The sequence below is a fragment of the Ambystoma mexicanum genome, chromosome 2q (genome assembly GCF_040938575.1).
Source record: "Ambystoma mexicanum isolate Mex_15411 chromosome 2q, UKY_AmexF1_1, whole genome shotgun sequence".
Classification (NCBI taxonomy): domain Eukaryota; kingdom Metazoa; phylum Chordata; class Amphibia; order Caudata; family Ambystomatidae; genus Ambystoma; species Ambystoma mexicanum.
The window spans coordinates 82,162,936-82,187,131 of NC_090924.1; the positions used below are offsets into that span (position 1 = coordinate 82,162,936).

A 24,196-nucleotide genomic window follows, 5' to 3' on the forward strand; every position below is an offset into this window, starting at 1 on the left:
TACTTCAAGAACAGCTAATGCTAATATTGAATGTGCCAATGCAGGCAAGACAAACATGGTATCCCAACCTCACAAGGATGCAAGCAGTACAACCAACTGTAAAACTACAAATAGTACATAATGTACTAACGCAACAACACGGTCAACTAACACATCCATGCTCACAAACATTAAGCTTGGCAGCATGTTTCCTGAAGTCCTAGAGTTTTACAACTATCTACAAGATGCAAGGAAATACTGAAGGAAAGCATAAAACCCAATACTAGACACTGTTATGTCAGCAAGTGGAAACGTTTTGTCATCTGATGCACTCAGAAGTGTCTCATCCCATTTACTGCACACCAACAGTAATATATATTAAGTACATCTATTAGGCTCAGGGTTGGTTTTTAACTCTCTTAAGGTACATCCAGCAGTGCTAGCCCACCTGCACTACGTCCCAACAAAAACCATCATGCAGGAAAGTTCCTTTGTTAAAGGCTTTTACCTCCCGTTTGGGACCTCAACACAGTTCAGAAAAAGATTATGGGGTTTCTTTTGAAGCCAATGCATAAAGGAATATTGACTCCCCAGGCAAGTTGTGCTATCCACACATAGCTATTTGATATTAACTGTAACGGTTAGGGAATGTGTATAAAAAGAATAAAGGACCAACCTCCAGAGTATTTAAAGCCCATTCCATAAAATGTAATGGAAAGCAAAGGTAGTTGGCATTTTGCGCACAAGTTAGATTAGCTGTACACTATGTACTGGCTCCTGGTTCCTCAGAGGTATCTCCTGCCTAACAGGCTTGCTCGATACCCAGGAGCTGCTTTTTGCTCCTGGTCAACAAGTCCTAATTTCAACCCCTACCCTAATATTCACTATCGCCACAACAATACTGCTGATGGTGGAATTTGTTTCCCCTTCTTCCCTTTCTTTTTCACTTCACGCGAAGAAGTATAATCAAATATTCTAAGATGACTTCAAATTCTCAGTACATTGAAAAGAAACATTACAGTTCATAGTTTCATCTGGGCACAACTATCTTTATTATCTGGCTTTGATTTATAATACCCAAGCCGAAACAAGTTGATTTGTTTATTATGAACAATTTGATCTATGGATTTAAATGATTGTCATTAGTTGGGTTAGGTAAACCTTCTGTACTAGATATACTTGCTGCTTTTTGCCTCTTTCTTGTACCCATTGAGAAGATATTTGCTATGAATACTATTGTCTGATTTGGAGAATGCAACTGCAAGCTGTGGTCGCCATTCACAAACACAAAGTGGTTCTGAGAACTCACCCTCGATCTCTTGAAGCTGGAACCCCATCCCAGCGGCTCTATTTGCACGCGTGCCCACTGTGGCATACAATGTGGAGGCCACAGCACAGTGCCCTGACCAACAATGTCCCCAGGCGCTGGACGCCAGATCATTGGCCCCGTCCAGGCTTCCTGCCTGCAGTATCACCAACCACAGTGCGACATGTTCGTATCATTGTGCTGTGGCACTTGTGTCCCCCCCCTCAGCCAGAGCAATCCGAAGGAGATATGCAGTTCGGTAGCCCTGTGTGCTGCAATGATCAGGGACCCAGTCCTTCAGATCAGGGCCCATGTCCTTCAGATCAGTTTGTAGCTGTGAGTGCCCGCGCTGCCCCACCTGTGGGTGTCCGTGGGGGACCAGCTGCGCTCTGCTTGTCAAGTGCTGTGCCCACCTCCTCGGGCCTCTCGCCGCCGAGCAGGGCCCCAGCCTCCGGGGCCGGTCCCAGTTGCTTTCACTGACCTTGCGTCCACTGCCGTGGCGGCACAGGGCAAGCGACCCCGCAGCGCGCTAGTCGAGGCCTCTCCCCAGGCTGGCGCCGCTCTCTGCGACTGCGTTTCTCAGGGCCACAATGCTTTGGGGGGCCCCCCTCCGATCAGCATCGGCGCTGCCAGTTAACCAGCACCGGACACGAAACTTGGAATTTCATCGTCCCATGCGCGGACGCCACCACAGTCCGGGGGGCAATCCACCTCCGCTTCGCCCCTTCGCGATCTCGCTCACCAACACCCTTCGCGGGCTCCAGCACCAGCTTCCTGACCCGGCAGGGTCCTATCCCGCCAGCATGGGTGGTCCTCTACTGGCGTACACGCCAAGCTCCAATCGTCTCTCCAGGATGCGACAGGCGTGGTCTCAGCTGCGCCTGGTCTGCCCCCTCTCCAGATGCGGCGGCCAAATTTTATGGCCCTTTGTGTGCCATCCGCCATCTTGGTGAGCCCCGAGACACGGGCATCACAATTCTTCCATCCTCTGTTCCATACTCGTTCTGCGACGGATCCGGCCCTTTTTACGTTCCGATTATGCTCCATATGTTCATGATTCCATGGGTGTGTGGCAGGTACATGCAGCACAGTTAAAGCACCTACATGTCCCAGGATCGATATCGGATCCGCGGGAGCCTTCGCTGAACGCATCCACTCAAGCGGCCATGTTGCCACGCTCCATATTGAAGGTATAGAGTTAACATTTGTTTAAATTGGGATTAATGCCGAGTCCTCCATCAACCTCCTTCTGCTTTACAGACCCCTTACAGAAACAGAGGATTTTACCACTGTTCTCTCTAACCTTATCCTTCCATTTCTTAAGCCCAAAAACTAGATTTATAGCATTGGGCGATTTCAAACTTTTGCTTGGGCAGGAATTGGATTGTACAGCCGCAGACCTGGAGTGCGCCTTGTCCAATCATGGGCTTCACACACAAGGTTTATGAACCCACCCACTGCAAGGGGCACACCCTTTACTGGGTCTCTACTCTTGACATCATTACAAAAGATCTTCATGTACTAGCATGTCCCTGGTCAGACCATTCGTTTGTACATTTTACGGTGCAATCCGAATTCCCAGTCAAATTAAGAGGCTTGCACAAGCAAGCGTTTTTGTATACAAACCAGAGGAATCTTACTCGGGAGCGCATCGAACCCTTGCTCAGACCAGCTATTATGAATATCAAATTAAGACACAGCTGAAGAGCTATCTAATGCTCTCATCTTTTGTTAATACCTCAAACACTCCTGCAACTCTTAAAAAGAAATTCCGAAAAGATGCACGTAATAGGAATCTCACCATTCTCGTTTGACTCTGTCAGCCTGTAGAAGGGCAGCTAAAGAATACAAATTGGCTATTTTCAATGCCAAAAACACCCTTAATACCAGAATTCAGAGTGCACAATCTGAAGTAAAGGAATTATATAAAATCCTTAAAGAGCAGCAAACCGTGTATATTCAGCACACTGGTTCTGTAACTAAGGATGTTGCTTGGTGTTCTTCAATTCGAGAAGCCATGCAGGGCAAACTCAACAAAATCAAGGCAAATATTGCCCAAAAAAGAGGGTGTCATTCCAAACCTTTAAGGTCTAGCGACAATGTCATCTTAGTAAAATAAAAACCTGATTCCTCATTTCAGGTTTAAGGCCGTACCTATATCTGAATTAGCCAAAATCATAGAACACCTCAAAACTACAACTTGTAAAGGAGATCCCTGCTCAGCAGTCCTCATTAACACTTGCTCTCCCATTTTGTTAGATGCTGTTTGTAAATGCCTCTTTCCAAGAAAATTCTGTGTCTTTTGGGGCTAAAAAAGGCATGCATAACACCCATTTAAAAAAAAAACAGGCTTACTGGATGACATCCCTCTAAACCTTAGAGCCATCACAAATACCCCATTCCTGCTTCAGATCTTGGCTCCGGTAGCTTATGTCCAAATCTCTTTTCATCTTAATGCTCATCCTATCCTTAATAAATATCAATCCAGGTTTTGGCAGGGATTTGGGACTGAGGCCGCCCGGTTAGAACTGAACGCCAGATTATTGGATCGCATGGACAATGGTATGTCATCTCCCCTGATGCTCTTGGATTTGTCAGAAGCCTTTCGACCTCGTGGATCATTCCATTCTGACCACCAGGTTGAAGGAAGTGGTGAACTTTTCGAACGATTTCTTCATTCTTGAGCAATCGGCAATGCAGGGTTTATTGTTGTGAGGCAGAAGCTCTCCCCACAATCTTGGAATTTGGTGTACCCCAGGGAGCCTGCATTTCACCTTGCCTATACAACTTCTTTACGGTACCATTCTTTGCGCTTCTAGAGCAAAATGGGATAGCGTTTACGAACTACGCTGATGACACTCGGTGTGTCATCCCTCTCACAGGTACTTGTGGTAAAGATGAATTCCACCTCAAAGTATACAACCTCATTGAAAATTGGATGGTACAGAATGCCCTTCCTCGGAATAGAGATAAAACTGTGCTCTTGGTCGTGGGTACTCCTAATATGGTTAGGAAATTTAAACCTTTTTATGAGAGCTTTTGTGTAGAGGACAGCAGAATTGCTGTCCAAAAGGTTAAGACGCTGGCCGTCTTCCTTGGTCAACATCTTAACATGAAAAACCATGTTAGCAATCTTGTTTCATCCTCAGCTTATTTTATCAAGTTCTTGGCCCATCGGCGTCCTTTTATCACACAGTCCAATGCGGAGACCATTGCAAGGGCTATAGTTGGTGCTAAAATTGACTACTGCTTCAGTCTATTGTACGGTATCAATAAAGGGGACTGTAACCGATTACAGGTAATACAGTATAGCGCAGTAAGAGTGGTTACTGGTACTGCTTGGAGAGACCATATTTCTGAGGTGAGACGAGGTCTGCACTGGCTCCCAGTCGAGTCAAGGTTACTATATCGCCTGTTGCTAATCACCCACAAATGTCGACTGGGCAAGATGCCCTCCTACTTACTGGACCTGCACAACGAGCAAAACACATGTGAGATTCCTTAGGTCCATCAACACCGATCGGCAGGCCTTGCCCAGATGTAACCCCATCAAAGCCACAAATGGAACCTTTCAGAATGCGGCTCCACAAGCTTGGAATGGACTTCCTCCAGAACTCGGGGGGAGTCTGCTGAACTTTTTAGGAAGAAATGAAAAACTCTATTAATTGAACCCGCTCTTTCTTTTAAATTCTTTTGTCTAGCCTGGATTTTATCTGCTCATTTGTTGTTGGTCTTTTTTGTTGTTTTGGTGCCCTCAAGCCTATGGGTCCATGATTTGTGCAGTATAAATTAGTAAAGTGGAGAGAGCTAACTGGTATCCGGTGTATGCACTTAGGGTGAAGTGGCTGACTTTGCCTGACCCGATTAACGGGACATGTCCAGTGTGATGTGAGAGTGTTAATCTGGTTACTCTTAGTCACCCTCTTCCTCAGCCAAGTGTTTTGCATAAAAGGGGGTTGACGGGTTGGGACTTCGGTAAATCCTAGAAAATAGGATGGGGTAGATGAACAAAAGAGGGGGGAATACTGCGTCTCACCATCTGCTATCTCACTCACACTCCCCCGAAGACCCCTCACCCAGGTGATCCTCCTGCACTGGTCCACCCCCAGGAACTGGATCCCAGAACGATGGCCGTTTCCTGGCTACCTGGGGGACAAGTCCCCGAGGACTAACGGGTGAGATACTCTTTGGTTTCTCGCAGTTGTGAAAGATCAATTATACATTTAAAAAAAGAAATGAAACAAATAATTTGCAAATCTGAAAATGTGATTAACTGTAAATCTACTGTAAATTGAATAAGATGACGGTGGATAAGGGGTGGAGGGTGAAAATGATACCTACATGTGGCACTGCCAATGCAATGTTTTCATATCAGGTTTTTGTATGTGTAATATGGTTGTCGCGGTGGATCCAAACAAGCCAAACCCAGCCTTCAGTGAAATGTCAGGGCGCAGAATCCCACCTCCTCACTTTCCACTTAATATGGGCAATGTACTAGTATGGGCTTTCACAGTCAACATTATACCGGTGAGCACCAAGATCATATTTCTTCTTTGGAGATGTATTGTTTTGCCCCCAGTGAGGTTTAAAAAGAAAATAAGGTGCAAAGGAAGTGGGATTCCGTTACTGAGTGAATTGGAATTCTTCTCCTCTGATTGGATTCCATGTCTTTCTCTACTTGCAGAACAAGGTGAACTTTGTTGATGACAGTTTTCCCCCAGGACCGAAATCTGTGGGCTTTCCTGAAGGGGACAGCGTCCAGCAGCGAGTGAAACAGTGGTTGCGGCCACATGAAATCAATGGAAGCATCCCCAAAGATCACAAGGTTAAGTGGTCGGTCTTCCGTACTCCCCGGCCCTCAGACATTTTGCAGGGGCTGCTGGGCAACTGCTGGTAATGTCATTGTTTTTCCACTATATTGATTTGCATGATTTGATGCACAGATGAGAATTAGTCTAAACGTCTGTATTTGAGTGCTTGTGCCAAGTGTTATGAATATGGGTGAGTCGGCAATAGGGGTTGGACTAGGCTTTCTTTAAGAGAGCCAAGTATTTATAATTTTTCTGGCAGACACAAGATCTCCCACAGCTCCTATCTGTGTTGCCACGTTCATCCAGTCGGTTGGTTCCTGAATTGTTGTGCATTTTCAAACATTGCACATTTTGAAATTTGGTAATGCCATGCAATGATTGGTTGATGAGCGTAACATTTTTGTAGATCTTGTAGATGTTAATGTGTGAATCTGCTTGCATAGCGTGGCTCAAAGTATGTATTTGTTTTACATGAATGGCCTTGTACATTAATAGAAGTGTGAACATTACTCTGAGTCCTGCTGAAAGCTACTTTAGTTATTGCAGATTTTCCCCATCATACTTCTTTCAGAAATGTTTATGATCTGAAACCAATCCAAAGTAGTCCTTGGCAATTTTCACAGTTCAATAACAGATTAACCCTCCAGGCATAGCTATTTAATTTTGTACAAAACAGAATGTGCTTCCCAATAAGTCGAACATAATGGAAAATTAATATACTAAAAGGAAAAATTGTATCATCTGAATAAATTTGTGGTTACTGAATCTAAATGACTTCCTCACTAGCCAAAAAGTCTCCAAGAATCTGAAAAATAAAACTATACTTAGAAAGGAGAAAGAAATGGAACACATTTTAATCTCAAATCAATCAACGTTAACCCCAGTTGCAGACCTAATCCAGAGAACATTTTGGCATAAATAAAATTGGACAGAAAAGGACCAGTAGAAATAATTCAAAGTAGTGAGTATAAACAACACAAAATAGAGCAAAATGTCATTTTTTTAAAAACCTGCCAAAAATGTGTGTTCAAATCCTAATTATACAACAGCAGACCAGTTTTAACTCGTAGCCTCTCACATTAGTGGCTGAGTCTTTATCAAAAGTGGGGTCTACCAATTTTAAGCAAGTAATTATTACCTTGAATACCCGCACATCAATTCTAATAGGAATGAAGATCAGCATCTGTTCCCAAGTAAAACAGACCTAGAAAATTGTCTTTAGTAAAGTATGTTTCAATAGTGCCGCACCAGGGCACCACCACCACAGTAAAAATGCCAGAATCATCACCGGAAGAGTGTAGGTCTATGAGCTAAGCCTATAATCTAGCATTGCAACACACTGTAGAGGGAAGTAGAACAAAAAAATCTTCAAAATATGTGTAATGCCACTGGAAGAAGCAAAGGTGCATCACATGTAATCATATAAAATACAGACTTGGATCCTAACCAGAAATACAAAAATAAATAGCTGGAATAAGAAAGCACTTATTCGGTCTTATCCGCATTTCTCTGGCATGATTCAATTTAACAGATCCTGGGTCACAGATTGCACCAGAGGAGGTATTCAAAATCATTAAAGAATCAAATGCCAGAATGAAAAGGACTTTTAAAAAATATATATTTGTTTACTTCTCACCTGATAACTATCTAAATACAGGCCTGTTGTGCTATGGGCCAAAGGAGCCTGCATCACCCAATAATGATTTAAATAGATAGAATTTTGAAAATTCAAGCAAGCTGGACCTGCATTGAAATTGACATATTCAGAGTCCTTATGACTCGGAGGCCAGTCATTGTTTCCATCATGCGCAGCTGGAAAGTATTTCTGTCTCTATATATCTCGAAAAGGACTGTTTAAGATTTCTGTTCTTTCTCAAAAGCGGTATAGTTTAAACCAGGAAGTAGAACTTTTTCAGTTTGAGAAACATTTGTTTTAGGATTTTCTTTAGTGATTCCATAAAATAAATTAATATGACTGAGCCAATGGTTTGTTTAGTCCAAATTAAACTTTTGTGCGCATATGCTAAGTGATAACATTCAAATCTATCGTCCTGACAGGATTTGTAAACTTGGTCCAGACCTTTCCAGCATCAACATCGAACTAGACTGGAGTCTAAAGGTCTTTGAAAGTTAGAGCAAGATGCTTATTGTCATACAAACATCCTAAAAGGTGTTGGGGTATTCTTACATGGGATAATCTGAAAGCTTCAGCTTCGTATTTCTGACTATCACATGATTCCTAGCTACTCTTGTCCTCCAATCCAACTAGTTACATAATTTCAGAAATTGCTCAGTTTAGTTTTGTATTTGTATTTTTGTTTATATAGCGCATTACACCAAAGCGCTGCACAATTGAACAACTTAATACATGAAACATAACAAATAACGATAGAAGCAAATTACATTATGAATCAGTCAACAAAACAGTAAGAAGAGCAATTAACTGGATAGAATAGGGAGAGTAGTGGAGTAGGACTGTGTGGGAGGTAGAGGGTTAAGGAGGAGGAGGAGAGGGGAAAAGGTGAGAGTGGGGAGGTAGGGGAGGGGCGGAAGATACTCAAGGGGAAAGATAAGGAGGGAGGGGAAGCAGGGAGGGGAAAGGGTTTCAAGGAGGAGAATGGAGAAGGAGAGATTTAAGGGAGGTGCGGAATGAGGAGAAGGTAGGGGTAGAGCGGATAGCGAGATCCAGTGCAGGGGGAGCTAGGAGTTGCAAGGAGTGGGAACGGGAGGGGACACAAGGGGACGGAGGTACAGTGAGAAGGAAATGGTAAGCTGAACGAAGGGAACGGGAAGGAGAGTAGAAAGAGAGTAGGGAGGAGAGATAAGGGGGAGCAAGACCATGGAGAGATTTGAAGACCAGGCAGAGAAAGTGAAATTTAAGTTGGGAGTGAAATGGAAGCCAGCCGAGGGAAGAGAGGGAAGAGAGGGAAGGTAGAGATAGTCACAGGGGTAAAGGAGACAGAGGGTACGGACAGCAGAATGGTAGATGGATGAGAGGGGGGCGAGATGAGAAGTGGATAGTCCAAAGAATAAGGAAGAGCAGTAGAAGAGGTGGGAGAAGATGAGGGAGGTGATTAAAAGTTTGGTAGCATGGAAGGTAAGACAGGGACGGACTTTACGAATGTTAGAGGTGGTAGCGACAGGCACGAGAAGTGAGAGTTATGGTGGGAGAAGGAGAGAGAGGAGTCAGTGAATGTCTAATTTACAAGCATGGAGAGAGATAGGGAGATTAATGGTAGGGAAGAGGATGAAAGGAGGAGGAGGAGGAGGAGGAGAGGGAGGGGGAAGAGAGTTGGAGGGAAAGAATAAGACTTCAGTCTTGTCAGTGTTAAGGGAGAGAAAGCGGGAAGACATCCAGTTCTTTATGGCAGGAAGAAAGTTTTAGGTGGAGGTCAGTAGAAAAGGAAGAGAAAGAGAGGAAGAGTTGAGTGTCGTCAGCATAGAAATGGTGGGAGATGCCAAATGAGGAGATAACGGGCAAGGAGGGAGGTGTAAAGAGAGGAGGAAAGGTCCAAGCACTCAACCTTAAGGAACGCCGTATTCTAGAGGTTGGGTTGGAGAGGACCGGCCACCCCAGGAAACAGTTGAAACACAGCCGAATAAGATATATGTTAAGTTTTTCCACATAAAACATCCAGGCAACATAAACTGGAACTAAATCTGACAGAAAAAAATAATAAAACCAACAGCAATATAATTATAACATTATTCCTGAAAATTAAAACTCTAAAATATATTATACAATACTTACTTTTGTATCCTGTTAGTGTTAGAAATCGAGGGGAGTTGGGGGCTATTTAGGCTCCTTCTTGTAGCCTAGACGAGCCTGGTAAGCTTGACATCAACAGTTACCAGAAGCTACTTTTGGCTCCCAGGACAACTGAAGCCGAACAAAACTGATACCCAGAAGCTGCTTTTGGCTCCTGCTTATCTAGTCTTAATTTTAATCCCTGTGTTAGCCGAATACAATAAATAAGGTATCAATAAAATCGTTCAAAGGTGCCCAGTGGAGAGCAGCAATATCTAGCAGTATTAGATAAATCATTTTCAGCCACACAGTGGAAAATATGTTGCGCATTATTGAAAGCATTAATCTGGTAGGTTTGCACTATGAAGCAAATAAAATGGTCACGTAAATATGCAAGCTGAATAAGTATGGGTCTGTGCCATTTGAAACTCCTATTTCTCAATGACTGAATCATGGTCCCTTTACTCGGTGCTGAGTAACAATGATGAAGAACCATGAAATGTAAAAGCGAGTGAGGAATAGCACTGTTACAAATACAAGCAACATTAATCTCACATTATCCTTATTCTTAATCCCCCTTATTTAATCAGAGTGCACAAGAACCTAGCATCTTTCTAGATTTTGGCCAATTTCTCCTTTACATTAATTGTTTGTATTGTTATATTTTGTTTTTTAGATGTTTTTATTAGTATTCGACATTACTGAAGAAATGTAGATTCATCATTAACCACTTTATCCCAAGGATGCATGTTTCCATAGTGTATAACAATGTATCTACTCGGACAAGAGCAGCTCCACAGCAGTGAAAATCTATTCTGATATGGCCAAGTCTTCCCCAACAGCTATTTTCCGTTAAGGTAGATTCAGACTGATAAATAGTGAAATGTATGAAGACTTGTAAGATGATAAATCCCCCGTTTAACCGCTCCCCACCATAAAGATCAGAGAATGTTGGTGACTGATCAGTTCGTAATGTAGGGATCATCAGTAGTCCCTGGAATCTTATCAGCCGCAGCCATTATAAATATGCCTTTACCCAGAACATGTGGACAAGAACGGTCCTCATTTTATAACGGAACAGGCGTATTTGTAAAGCGCACATTCACCCCTAAAGGGGCATCTTGGCGCTATTGACAGATGGTTATTGTTACCCAACTTAATGGTACTCATTTTATCGACCTTCAAAGGATGAAGGGCTGAATGGACCTGTCGGGATTTTGTTGTCAAGTTCTCAGAATAAAGGGTTTATGGCCTATTACAGTTCTCAGTATGCTCACATGCTACTGTCAGCCGGACTTCAGTCCCCCTCACAGTACAGAAACCAGCTGTGTTCACCCGAGATCTTGTGTATAGGAATCGTGACCTTCCTCATCTTGCTTAATTTTGTCAATAATGCAAATCCCCACTAAAGGGTGAGCTGGGATGAGCTATTGGTCTTTTTCTGTACTATCTTCATTTGCTTGTCATTTCTGCGTGTTTAGACTTTTTTTTCTATACTGTTCTCTTTACCTGAATTGCTTTTATTTCTTTATACACATAATTGTTCTAATCATTCCATTAGCATTTTTCTCTGTGATTTAACTTGTACAGGGCATTTCTACTAATTTTGTTGCCTCTGATTAACCATATTGACAACTTTGATTTGTGCCAGCATGTAATTAAAGGGACACTTCTGCGTATCATTTTTAATCATTGAAATGCTTATCAGAGGCTTCATGCAGAACAGAAAACAGACATGTAAAACTGTACGACTTGGTTCCAAAATAAATCGCTTAAATAGGCTCTTGCAGGGAGCAATTTTTCAATTTATATTTCCCATGCCCTATTCTGTTTTCTTGTCACAAAGTATTAGTAATGGACTCGACTGATGATGGCAGGTAACTTATTCCTTAGCCGAGAGTGCAGTAATAAAATAACTGAAGATGACTCCGTGCTAATTTGCACTGTTATTTTGACCGGCTTTAGTGTTTTATCCATGTTGCCTTTTGGCCTTGTTTCCTTTACTTTCTTTATTTACTTTTTTCTCTTTTTCTTAATGTCTTTTTCTTTCTGCCTTTTTGACATTTACCTTTCCTCCTTCAGTTGCCTTGTCTTCCATTTTTCTATCCTCCTCTTTCCTTCCCAGTTTCTTGGTTGAACTGATGAGCAGCACTGGCTCCACTATGTTCACTTTTCTTCCATTTGCTTTGAACTCCTCAAATATTTAGTGAATGATGCATAAAAAGATGTAACAAATTGAACAGACATCTTTGATTAACTTTGTTGGCAAAGAAAATACACCGGCCTTTCTTCCTCTCCTGAAATATAATGATCAGAGCATTCATGTATTGGGTCTTTCTCTGACTACTACTAGTCTTGATATGCCTCCAACTTGAAATGAGAAAAATGCTTGAAGTTCTACCTTTGAAATAATCCTGTGAACCGCCCAATGTTTGACTGTAGCAACATCCTTTTCTGTTAGTAGTTCTGCTGTTTTTCTCTCCATTTTGCTGGATGGATACACACATGTTCTCTGTTTTGTGGTTGATTAGTGTCTCTGATAAACCATCTTAGACTACTATCTACTTGTCTATGTTGGTAGTTCTGTAAAAGAAAACACATTCCGAATAAACTCCTCTTTATTGCTTCATCTACATGTATTGAGCACTGAAAAAAGTAATTCATTACCAGAGTGCGTCCTCTAATGCCCCTGCTCCGTCACTATTGGAAGCTCTCCAAAAGATGAATTAAATAATATTAGGCTTTGAAATTATATAATAGTAACAACTTGGATAAGGTGTGCTATAAGCTAAATGTTCCTTGCAAAAGAGAGGGTAAGAAAGAGGCTTAGAAATTAGTCAAATAACCAAAAGAATGAGAGATCGGAATTGCTAGCAAGATACGGAGGAAATGGGAAGAGGAAAGCGAGACACAGCAAAAGCTAGCTATTGATTCAATGAAGCGTCACTTTCAATGCCTCCTTTCTCTGCATTCTGTATTAAACTTGATCTTTGCTTCTTTAATGTTCATACTACTTGAGGAAATGTCATCCTGTGATCAGTATCTCTTAACTATGAAAACTGATATTCTAGTAGTGAACACCTCTTAAGAGAGAATATGGAAATTACAGGTTCTACCTTCCAACAAGCTATTCCTTATTTTTCACAGAAAGTCATGCTTTGGAAAGTAACCTCTTCTTTAAAAATGACTCATCTCGTTCATGAGAGAATTCGACATTTTCTTTTATCGCTGACCACGCTCTTCAGGTGGTGAGAAACTGCACGTTCTGAATGTACGCAGAATTTTATAATTTAACATGGAACAGTCTGTTCTGACCACTTTTTGTATCCTATAGAGGTCTTTCTACTGAAAAAGCAGTCCAAGCAGCCAGATTGAATGCCCCATGCATAGCTAAAGCATATGGCATTGAAAGGATTGGTATTCCACAAAGACTTCACTCAATCCAACAGAGAAAGGCAGCACCAGTGGCATTTCTAAGACGCAACCCTAATTCAGAAAGCTGCCGGGCTGCCGCTTGCATTAATCCTAGCTTTGTGTAAGCATTGATAGTGGGCTACAGCTTCCCAAATAGATGCATTTTATGGTCAAGAAGTGATTTGCAACTTGTTAGGTTGATGCATGGGCCAAACGTATATTGGCAGAGGTCTATGAAATGCAGGCTAGGAAGAGTCCAGGGAGGGCAACCATTGCAACCAGCTAGGTGGACAACAAGAAGTAAAGGAAGAACCCTGAATGAGATTCAACCAGGAAGGAGGAGCAGGATTCACAGGAACCAGGGCCCAGCCTATATTGTCAGCCAATGGTCTTCGGCAGCAGCCCATCTTCACAGCAACCTTCAGTTAAGGATCAGGCCTGGATCACAGAAATGCACACTTATCAGCTTTTTGAAAACCCTTTTTAGGGACTGATGTATTCCAGGCCACCCATCACGTTGCAGGCAACACATTCCGTTTTTGGACAGGTGCACCCAAACGGAATATATGAGTAAGACTTTAAACTAATCTACACCAGTTTAAACCACAATGATTGTGCCTTAGTCTGTTTGGGAGGTGTCCAGGTCTGCAAAGCAGACCTTTCACCCGTGCCTTGTGGTTCACACAGACAAAGGGGTGACTAAAACAAACAGCAGGAGCAGTGATTAAAAAAACATTAGTACTCTAATAGCCTGCAGCTTCTAAAGCTGTGAAAGTGGCTGCAACCATGGTGTAGCCAAAACTAAATTACAGCACCTACCAGCCCATTTCACAACATGCTTTCATAGGGAAAGAATCCCCCTATCATCCAAATAGGGTGCTTCTCTAGCATGGGGTCTGGCATGGATTCACATGCTCATGAATATTCCCCGTTGTCAGGCTGGGAATCCTTGGTAAAGAAAAAATCAGTATCAGTTTCGTTTCTGATCTGTCTTTCTTAGTAGTAACCAATCACTGATCTCTGGGTCATACTGCCCCCAGCCAATGACTGCCCTCTCCCTAAGCCTCGCCTCTGGCAGCCATCCTCATATTTTTACTGCACGCTCAAGTGTTGGGAGTCCTCGTGTTTAGCTCTCGAGTTTTTTACTGCGTTTTCACGTTTTTTCAGGAGATTTTCTCATTTTTTCGGTTTAATCGAGCCTCAAGCTCCACCGTTTCTACTTCCGATAACGGGGACCCGTTTCGGAATTCTTCTGCGCCCCTCAAGGGTGAAGTTTTCGTCGAGTTTATACTTCTTGGAGGATTCCGGAAGATCTGCGGCCTACCTCAACAGACATGGCCCAAGACAAGGGAAGCTCGATGCCCGGATCCAAGCTGTTCAGGTGCTGCCCTGGATGCGGATTACAAAACGTTTTCAAGGAGGACGAGCATTTGCGATGTCTCTACTGCCTTCATGAGGACAAGACTCACGTGGAGAAAGACTGTGCGTTCTGCAAGAACCTTTCGGAACGGACCAAACAAGATTGTCGTTCCCGCCTCGCCGCCTGGCTGGAGAAGGGCACAGCAGGTGAGAAGGCGAAGAAGAAGTCTGAGCGGGCTTCTAAGTCCTGTGAGGGTGCCCCGGCGACGGGGGCCCAACAGAAGGCCAAGCACTGCGAGTCCGCGGGCACCGGGAGCGCCGAAAGGTCAGGCTCTTCGGTTGCCAAGCAGGGTGCTACTTCCCCGGCACGTTCGACCACGAGCCAGCGCTCTGGTTCGGGGAAGAGGAAGTCCGAGGACCCGGGTACGCCGCTGGAGCGGACCCGGTCGATCTCGAAGGGGGAGCGAGGCGCTGACCCTCCCCCCAAGGCGAAGGCCCAGGACACACCTAAGGTGGTGAGGGCTTTGATCCATCCGTGAAAGGCCTCTACCGAAGTGGTCGCTGCAACCCTGGCGAAGCCGGCTGAGATTACGCCTGTGGAAACGCCCTCAGGGCCCAGAGTATCCCTGCCACCGTGGAGGGATTTCTCTTTCCAGCCCATCGCTAAGACCCCCGTGAAGCCCCCGGCTGAAAAAGAGGGGTGGGGGGGCCGGTGGCGATTACAGACTCGGAATCAGCCTCTGAGGAGGAACTGGTAGAAACCGAGAAGGGCCTCAACGAGAGGTTCATAGGCCTCAACGAGAGGTTCGAGAAGGTTCGATCCCAGGGGGGCAGTCCCCGCTGACGTGGTCGAAGATAGCGACGACGAACAGGGCCCAGTGGAGCGGCCATCCCGTCCGTTGCAGCCATTGCCCGAGCCCCAGGATAGCTCGGCGGCCATTTTGCTGGCAATCCAATCCTTATGCACCGAGATAAGGACGAGATTACCACGGACCCTGACGGAGGATCCAGAACCAGGCCCGTTGGGAAGCCCTCAGAACAGACGGAGGAGAGTCCACCCCGCTCCGCCCTTCGTGCCGGCGAGACCGGTGGACCCCTCATCCCCTTCGCCGGACCCTAGAGAGGATACGGCGACGGATACAGTGACGGGGACGGACGATGACGGCGGCGATGACACAGCGGACATCCTGTCGTCACCCCCCCCCCCCCCCCGCGGGCAGTCTCCAGCCGACAAAATTGACACTTTCCACGCCATGATAACCGGGGCATCCGAGCTCTTCCAGCTCTGCCCTGAAGAACAGAAAAAGAAGGGGTTTCTGTACCAACTACGAGAGGCCAAGAGGAAGACAGTCCTCGTGGTGCCCTTACTCGACGACATCTGGGAGGAGGGGCTTGCTGTCCTCAAGAACCCTTCCACGACACCCGCCAAGAGGGACCGGTACGAGAAGAAGTGCCAAGTCCCCGATGCCGCCCCCTTGTGCCTCAGGGCCCAGCCCATGCTGGACTCTGTCGTCTCGGCAGTGGGTAAGAAGAAGGCAGCGGGTGCGGCGGCTTCAACTTCCACTTCCCCGCCGGACAGCGAGGGCAAGAAGTTAGACTCTATGGGACGACGATTAAGGCGGCCAATGCCTTAGCGATCGTGGCCCGCTACGACAGGGAGCTCTGGTTCAAGAAAGCTCACCTGCTAGACTTCCTGCCTGATGACAAAAGGATGGAGGCCCTAGGAATTCTGCAGGAAGGCGAGGTGGCGTCGGATCACGCCATAACGGTGGCAACGGACATTGCTGATACCGGATTTCGCCAACTGGGCAACGGAGTTTGCCTCCGACGACGAAGATGGCTCAAGGCGACATACTTTCGCCAGGACGTCCAGACCAGGGTGTTGGACATGCCGTTCGACGGCAACAACCTTTTTGGTAAGGCGGTGGATGAGTCCCTACAGGCCATCCAGACTGACTCGGAGACAGCCCGCGCCCTGGGGGTGCTTCAACAGCGGCGGCCCTTTTGGAGCTCCGGAGGCAGACAGGGTGCCTCCAAAGGATCCAGCGGCGGCTCCTCCACTTACCGCCAGGCGGCCCTCTCCTCTTCCCAGAAGGCCAACAGAGGTCGCGGCAAGCAAGGGGGTTCCCGTCGCCAAGGAGGCCAAGGCGGTGGGAGGCCGGCTGACGAAGTTCGTCAGCGTGTGGGAGTCCATCTCCACCAACCATTGGGTGTTGGACACCCTGGCCAACGGGCACTCGCTGGAATTCCAAAAGAAGTGCCCTCGCTTTCCTCCTGTGGCCAGGAAGGAGAATCACGTCCCTCAACTACTGTTGGAGGTAAAGGCGATGCTCAAGAAAGGTGCCATCGAGCTCGTCCCCAGAGGGCTCTGGGGCTCCGGAGCGTACTCAAGGTACTTCCTCGTCAAGAAGAAGACAGGCGGTTGACTCCCCATCCTGGACCTGCGTCGCTTAAACAAGTACATCAAGGCGCAGAAATTCAGGATGGTCACCCTTCATCACGTGTTGGGACAGCTGGAGGAAGGCGACTTCCTATCGTCTTTGGACCTGGAGGATGCTTACTTCCACATCCCTATTCTAAAAAGGCACAGGAAGTTCCTCAGGTTCGTGGTTCAGGGACGCCACTACCAATTCAGGGCCCTACCGTTCGGATTAAAGTCGGCACCCAGGGTTTTCACCAAGTGCCTGGCACCAGTGGCGGCGCGGCTCCGTCTGCAGGGGATCCACGTTTACCCCTACCTGGACGACTGGCTAATCCGGGCAAGGACAAGGGAACTCGCCGTCGAACACACGGCGAGGACCGTCCGGTTGCTCACGGAGCTGGGGTTCGCCATCAACTACCCCAAATCGCACCTGGTTCCATCGCAGCTAGCACTGTTTCTGGGAGTGAAGCTCGATACAGTGGAGCAATTGGCCTCCCCTTCAGAGGAGAGGACCAAGACCATCCTGGGCAAGGTGCGACGCCTGCTAGCCACAGACATGGCCAGGGTGAGGTCCATCAAGTCCCTTCTCCGGATGATGTCCTCATGCATCTATCTTGTACCCCTTTGCAGACTTCGGATGCGTCCGCTACAGGAGTTTCTCGACGCCTGCTGGCTTCAAGCGAGGGGCTGTTTCGAGGACAGGATCCCTCTCGACGAGGAGTTCCGTCGGGCGATCTTATGGTGGGGCATCCGTGCTCACCTCACGACAGGCACGGAATTTCAAATCCCTGCGTTTCAGGAGACAGTGACAACGGACGCCTCTCTGGAGGGTTGGGGGGGGGCCCACACCGGAGACCTCCACGCAAGAGGCCTTTGGCTCCCGGAGGAGAGGTCTCTCCACATCAACATTCTGGAGCTCCGAGCAGTGTTCTGGGCTCTCAAGTCGTTCCTTCTGCCCCTCAAGGGCAAAGTGGTGAAGATCTTCACCGACAACACCACTATGATGTTCTATATACGGAATCAAGGAGGCACCAGATCCCCCAGCCCTATCCAAGGAGGCCCAGGGTCTGTGGCACTGGGCCGTCGCCCAGGGGATGTTTCTGGTTCCCTTCCACCTGGCAGGAATAAAAAACACCATTGCGGACTCACTCAGCAGGGAGCTGCGCTCGTGCCACGAGTGGGAACTGCGCCAGGACCAAGCGGATCGACTCTTCCAACGATGGGGCAAACCCCAGATCGACCTGTTCGCAACGGCGACGAACTCCAAGTGCCAGAGGTTCGCCAGCAGGTTCCCACAGCCGAGGAGCATGGGCGATGCTTTCTCGTTCCCTTGGGACGGCTTGTTTCTATACTCGTTCCCGCCGTTGCTGCTCCGCCTCATCAACCAGCTCAAGAAGTCCAGGTGCAGGATGATCCTCGTCGCACCGGCGTGGCCGAGGCAGATCTGGTTCCCGGACCTTCTGGACTTGTAATCGTCCCCACCAGTCAAGCTGCCGGCGGACGCGGATCTTCTCTCCAGAGAAGGTGGCGCCATTCGCCATCACGACCCACAGTCGCTGAACTTGCAGGCCTGGCTACTGCGGCACTAGAGTTTGGAGGGTACGATATCCCGGCTGATTGTGGAGAGGTTCTTGCAAAGGCCAGGGCGTCCTCAACTCTCAAGTGTTACGGTCATAAATGGAAGAGGTTCTATGTCTGGTGCCGTGCACAGTAGATTAACCCTCTGTGGATTACGGCCCCTCAAGTGCTGCCGTACCTTGTGGTCTCATCGCCTGGTAAAGGAATTTATGAAGGGACTATTCCGATCATTCCCGCCGGTGAAGGCCCCTGCCCCGGCGTGGGAGCTTAATGTGGTGCTGACCAGGCTCATGGGAGCCCCATTCGAGCCTATGCATTTGGCGCCTTTGAAGTTCATTGACATTGAAAGGCCAGATAACTGGCAGTAGTCCTGCATGCTTATAGTATGATATATGCAAAACAGTACAATAAAGCCATGTTTTAGTGTGGTACTTTTATACTAGGGGTTGTCTGTCTTCATATTTTAAAAACACGTATTCGGTATATTCTTATTTGGCACTCCTTGATTTGTTCTACATATCATATGCCTTCTACATGTTTCTGTCCACTTCAACACTGAATCATTTTACATACACACATGTAAAAATCGTACAATTTAAAACACACATTGATTTCTTTGCTTCAAAAGTATTCTGTAAAGAAGAGGTCAGTCTTCCTAGCAAGTGTTTGCTATTATATGGAAAAGTGGCACGTGTGCCTTTTGCTTTCAAAATAAGAATCCTTTCACATTCGTTTCTAAATTACCATCACGTGAAAACAAGTGTAACATTGTAATCATATAATTTGAAAACTCAGACCATTCCCCCCTAACAGGTGCCTGCCCCTTCCTACTGAAAAGATGACCTGCGCCAAAGTACTGACTGCTTGAGCCTTAACAACTAAATGATGCCTTCTTACAACAAAGCAATGCTTATGTTTTAAGCCTTGTGCAGTCTTGAAATCACATCTTGCCAAGTATGTAGAGTAAGATGACAATTTAAGCATAAGGATTATAACATGCTGAGGCTTATTTGAGCCAAAAACCATTGTTCTAAAATGCTCTATACCAACTCCATTGTAGTCGCTATGTATGTTTAAATATTGCATCGCTTATATGTTGTGCAGTGCTGGTGAGCTTACATGTCTTGTTCATCTTTGCTGCACTCCTGAGCAGCAAGCTCCAACTCCATGTTTCTATTAAATCAGCACTGTGGTTCCTGCTCCCTTTCTTCTGCCTTGTAACCACCACGGGTCAATTTTTTACCTGTATCTGTGCGAGAAGTGGGGGGGGGGGCATAAAATATCTCATGTTCTTGGTGGCTTGCCATGGATGTAATTCTGAAATAATCTCTGAATAAGTGAATGAATGCTTCTGAGTGCTATAGCCCTCTGTTACAAATTCAACATGCTGCAAGTATGCTAAACCTCAAGTATGCCTAACCTGTACAATTGTCTGTGTATATTTTTATATTCGATTTTTGATGACAGGTGACACTCTCATGCTGAGCCAGAGGTTCTCAAGATTAGATTAAATGACATGAGAACGTCAGAGCGCCATAGAGAAATTGAGAAGGAGGGAAAGAGCAAAAGGGTAAGACAAATTACCCAAGAGTGTGTCCAACATTATACATTGGGTTACAACTCTTTAGAGTGCTGTGCAAGGCTATGCTTGCTGCACTTCGTAAATATACTTATTTTAAAGCTAATGAAGTTTCAAAGGGTAAAGGGCAGTCATATGGTTATGGGCTGATCCAATCCTCATAATGTATTTTTACTGTTGGGAGAATCCATTTCCATTCAGCAAGCCACTGCAATCAAGCTTCTCAACTTCAATCTAAGAAGATCTCCATTACTCGGAAGCTAACAGGAGATCTTCTCAGTATCCCCTTTTTCAGCGATGATTGCCACAGACCTGTGTTGGGGTGGGTAGCCAATCTAAACAATCTATAGATTGTGATAGCCAAGATTCCAACTGTGCATAATGCATGTTTGAAATTCATAGTTAAATGTAATGACATAGAGATCAAAGTTATTATTTGTGGACTTCAATTGCTCAGGTGGAATTCAGCCAAATGGCCTTCAGATTTTGGATAGTCACCTGACCCGATAGTAGTCTGTCAGAAAACTGGGCATGTGGAAGTGGGAGGCAGGCCAAAATGGGGCAGGCCGTGAGGAAGACCCGAGTCAGGGCCACTGTTTTGGACCAGGGAGTCAATGAACCCGGTAGGGGTGCATTGTGTATGCAGATGGACTGCCACCCCCGCGCCCCTCTGGCAATAACAGGCAGACTGCACTGAAAAGTGGGAATTCATGAAGGCACCACAAGAAACCAGCAACAGATTTATTACAGGAAGGATAAATTCAAACAAACTGGACACGCTAGTGTGAGAGACGGCATGGTATCAAAAGAGACACAGACTGAAAAGGGTTAGTTTGAAAACCTTTATTTACTAAGGTTTCTGGGTTGGTGTAGTGTCTAACTGGCCCCAACTCTAAAGGGGTAATTCCCCCAACTGAAGTTTTCGAATGGCCGTTGTTGTCTAATAGTCCAAAATAGGCTGTCTGTGTCTAAACCTATGTTTGCCCTCACTGTACAAACATGTGATGGGAAGTCTTTTAAAAAGGAAAAATTGTGGTTCAACAAAAAGTGGGAAACCAAAGTTGATTTCGGTTGGTCTTCTCACCAGGTGCTTTTTGGTCAGTGCCACAAAGGCGAGTTCACTCAGCAGGGTTGTTTGTAAGACCTCAACGGGGCCTTTGTAGTGATTCCAAGTACCTTCAATGTCTTTGGGGTTCCCTTCCCAAAGCTTCAGTTCATTCAGGTTTTAGAACACCATGAAAAACATGTAACATAGTTCTCCAGCATGGGGTCTGGCATGGATTCACATGCTCATGAATATTCCCCGTCGTCAGGCTGGGAATCCTTGGTAAAGAAAAATTAGTATCAGTTTCGTTTCTGATCTGTCTTTCGTAGTAGTAACCAATCGCTGATCTCTGCGTCATACTGACCACAGCCAATGACTGCCATCTCCCTAAGCCCCGCCTCTGGCAGCCATCTTCAGATTTTTACTGCACGTTTAAGTGTTGGGATCCTCGTGCTATTGCTCTCGAGCTTTAGTGCTTTTTTTCCACACTTTTTTCATAGGAAAATTTTCTCTTTTTACGGTCAAAAGAGCCTCAAGCTCCACCGTTTCTTATCCGATCAACGGGGACCCGTGTCGGATTCTTCTACGCCCCTCAAGGGTGAAGATTTCATCGAGCCACGCTTTTGGAGGACTCTAGAAGTTTCTCATGCCCATCTCGGACGTGGCCCAGGAGAAGGGAAGCTCGACGCCCGGAAAGCTGTTCAGGGTCTGCCCTGGATGCCAGCTTCAGAATGTCTTTAAGGAGGATGAACACTCCCTTTGCCTCTACTGCCTGCATGAGGACAAGACGCACGTGGAGAAGGACTGTGCGTTTTTCGGCAATATGTCGGAGCGGACCATGAAGGACCGCCATCTGCGTCTCGCCAACTGGCTGGAAGAGAAGAGCCCGTCAGGCGAGAAAAAGAAGTCGTCCGAGCGGTCTTCTAAGACCTTTGAGGGCACCCCGGCGACGGGGGCCCAACAGAAGGCCAAGCACCGTGAGTCCGCTGGCACCGGGAGCGCTGAACGGTCGGGCTCTACGGGTGCCAGGCAGGGCGCATCCTCCCCGGCACCATCAACCACGAGCCAACGCTCTGGCTCGGGTAAGAGGAAGGCCGAGCACCCGGCGAAGCTCCTGGAGAGACCCCGGCCGAGCTCGAAGGCCCCATCGGAAGGGGAGTGTGGCGGTGACCCTCCCCCCAAGGAGAAGGCGGTGAGCGCACCTGAGGTGGTGAAAGCCTTGATCCACCCGGCCAAGGCCTCTATCGAGACAGTCGCGGCGGCCCTGGCTCAGCCTGTGGAGGCTACACCAGTGGTGGCGACCTCGGGGCCCAGAGTCTCCCTGCTACCGCGGAGGGAGTCCTCTTTCATGCCCATCGACAGGACCCCTGTGAAACCTCAGACGGAGAAGAAAAAGGGGGGGGGCAGGAGGTCATTGTGGATTCGGCCTCAACCTCGGAAGAGGAGCTGATCGAAGTCTTAAGCCACGGCGTTGGCGTGGAAGAAGACAAGCCCGTCAGGAGGGACCCCGACATCGGAGACGACGATAACGTCGAGGGTGCCGACGGGGCTCCTGACCGCCTGTCGGAATCCCCTCAACCAGTGCCGCAAGACAACTCGGCGGCCATTTTGTTGGCTATACAGTCCTTATGCTCGGAGATAAGGACGAGATTGCCGTTACCACCAACGGAGGAACCGCTCCCGACGGGGGACCCGGAGCCAGGCCCTTCTGGGAGCCCTCCTCCTAAGAGAAGAAGGATTCATCCTCCACCTCTTTTTCAACCATCGCGCCCTGCTCAGCCCTCCTCCCCGTCCACGAACGGTGGGGATGATACGGGGACGGACACGGCCGCGACGGGTACAGACGACGAGGATCTCCCATCGTCACCTCCTCCCCGGGCTTCCCCACCCGACGAGATTGGATCGTTTCATGCCATGATCGCCAGGGCATCCGAGCTCTTCCAGCTCTGCCCGGAAGAGAAGAAGGAAGGTTTCCTTTATCAACGGCGCAAGACCAAGAGGAAGACGGTCCTCGCTGTACCTCTACTGGACGATATCTGGGATGAGGGTCTCGCCCTCCTCAAGAACCCATCCACAACGCCTGCGAGAAGGGATCGGTACGGTCTCCGCGGCGGCCAGGAAGAAAGCGGGGGGGCCTCGGCCTCTACATCAACCTCCCCGCCGGACGGCGAGGGAAAGAAATTGGACACGATGGGACGCAGAGTCCTCTCATCGGCAGGGACGACGATGGCTATCCTAGGCCGCTACGACAGGGAGTTGTGGTACAAAATCGCCCCCCTGCTGGACTTCCTACCAGACGACAAGAGGGCGGAGGCCCTAGAGATCTTGCAGGAAGGAGAAGTGGTGTCGGACTACGCCATTACGATAGCGACGGACATCGCTGACACTGGATTTTGCCAGTTGGGCAACGGCGTGTGCCTTAGACGGCGTGGATGGCTCAAGGCAACAGACTTCCGGCAGGACGTGCAGACCAGAGTCTTGGACATGCCGTTCGACGGGAGCAACCTGTTTAGGAAAACAGGGGACGATTCCCTACAAGCCATCAAGACGGACACGGAGACGGCCCGGGCTCTTGGTGTTCTCCAGCAACGACGGCCGCCCTTTCGGAGCGGCGGAGGCAAGCAGGGTGCCTCCAAAGGCTCCGGCGGCGGATTTTCCACCTATCGTCAAGCGGCCCGTTCGTCGTCACAGGAAGCCTACAGGGGATGAGGCAAGTCGGGCGGACCCCGCCGTCGTCGCTTGGGAGGACAAGGCGGCAAAGCCTCGTCGAAGCAGGACTGAACCGGCCGTGGGGTCCCCGGTGGGAGGCCGGCTGGCGAGCTTCGTCAGAGTGTGGGAGTCCATCTCCACCGACCGATGGGTGCTGGACGCCCTGGCCCACGCGTCCCCCCCCCGTGGCCAGGAAGGAACATCACGTCCCTCAACTTCTCTTCGAGGTAAAGGCGATGCTCAAGA

The 24,196-nt window shown here is 47.4% G+C and overlaps 1 protein-coding gene across 3 annotated transcripts in view; it reads left to right on the forward strand.

Moving 5' to 3' along the window:
- CAPN15 (calpain 15) overlaps nucleotides 1-24,196 on the forward strand; it is a 776,524-nt gene that overhangs the window by 299,538 nt on the left and 452,790 nt on the right. For all 3 annotated transcript variants that reach the window (XM_069646897.1, XM_069646898.1, XM_069646899.1), the window contains one exon: nucleotides 5,970-6,178. In XM_069646897.1, coding sequence (XP_069502998.1) covers nucleotides 5,970-6,178 — 209 coding nt within the window. The remainder of the gene's footprint in view (nucleotides 1-5,969; nucleotides 6,179-24,196) is intronic.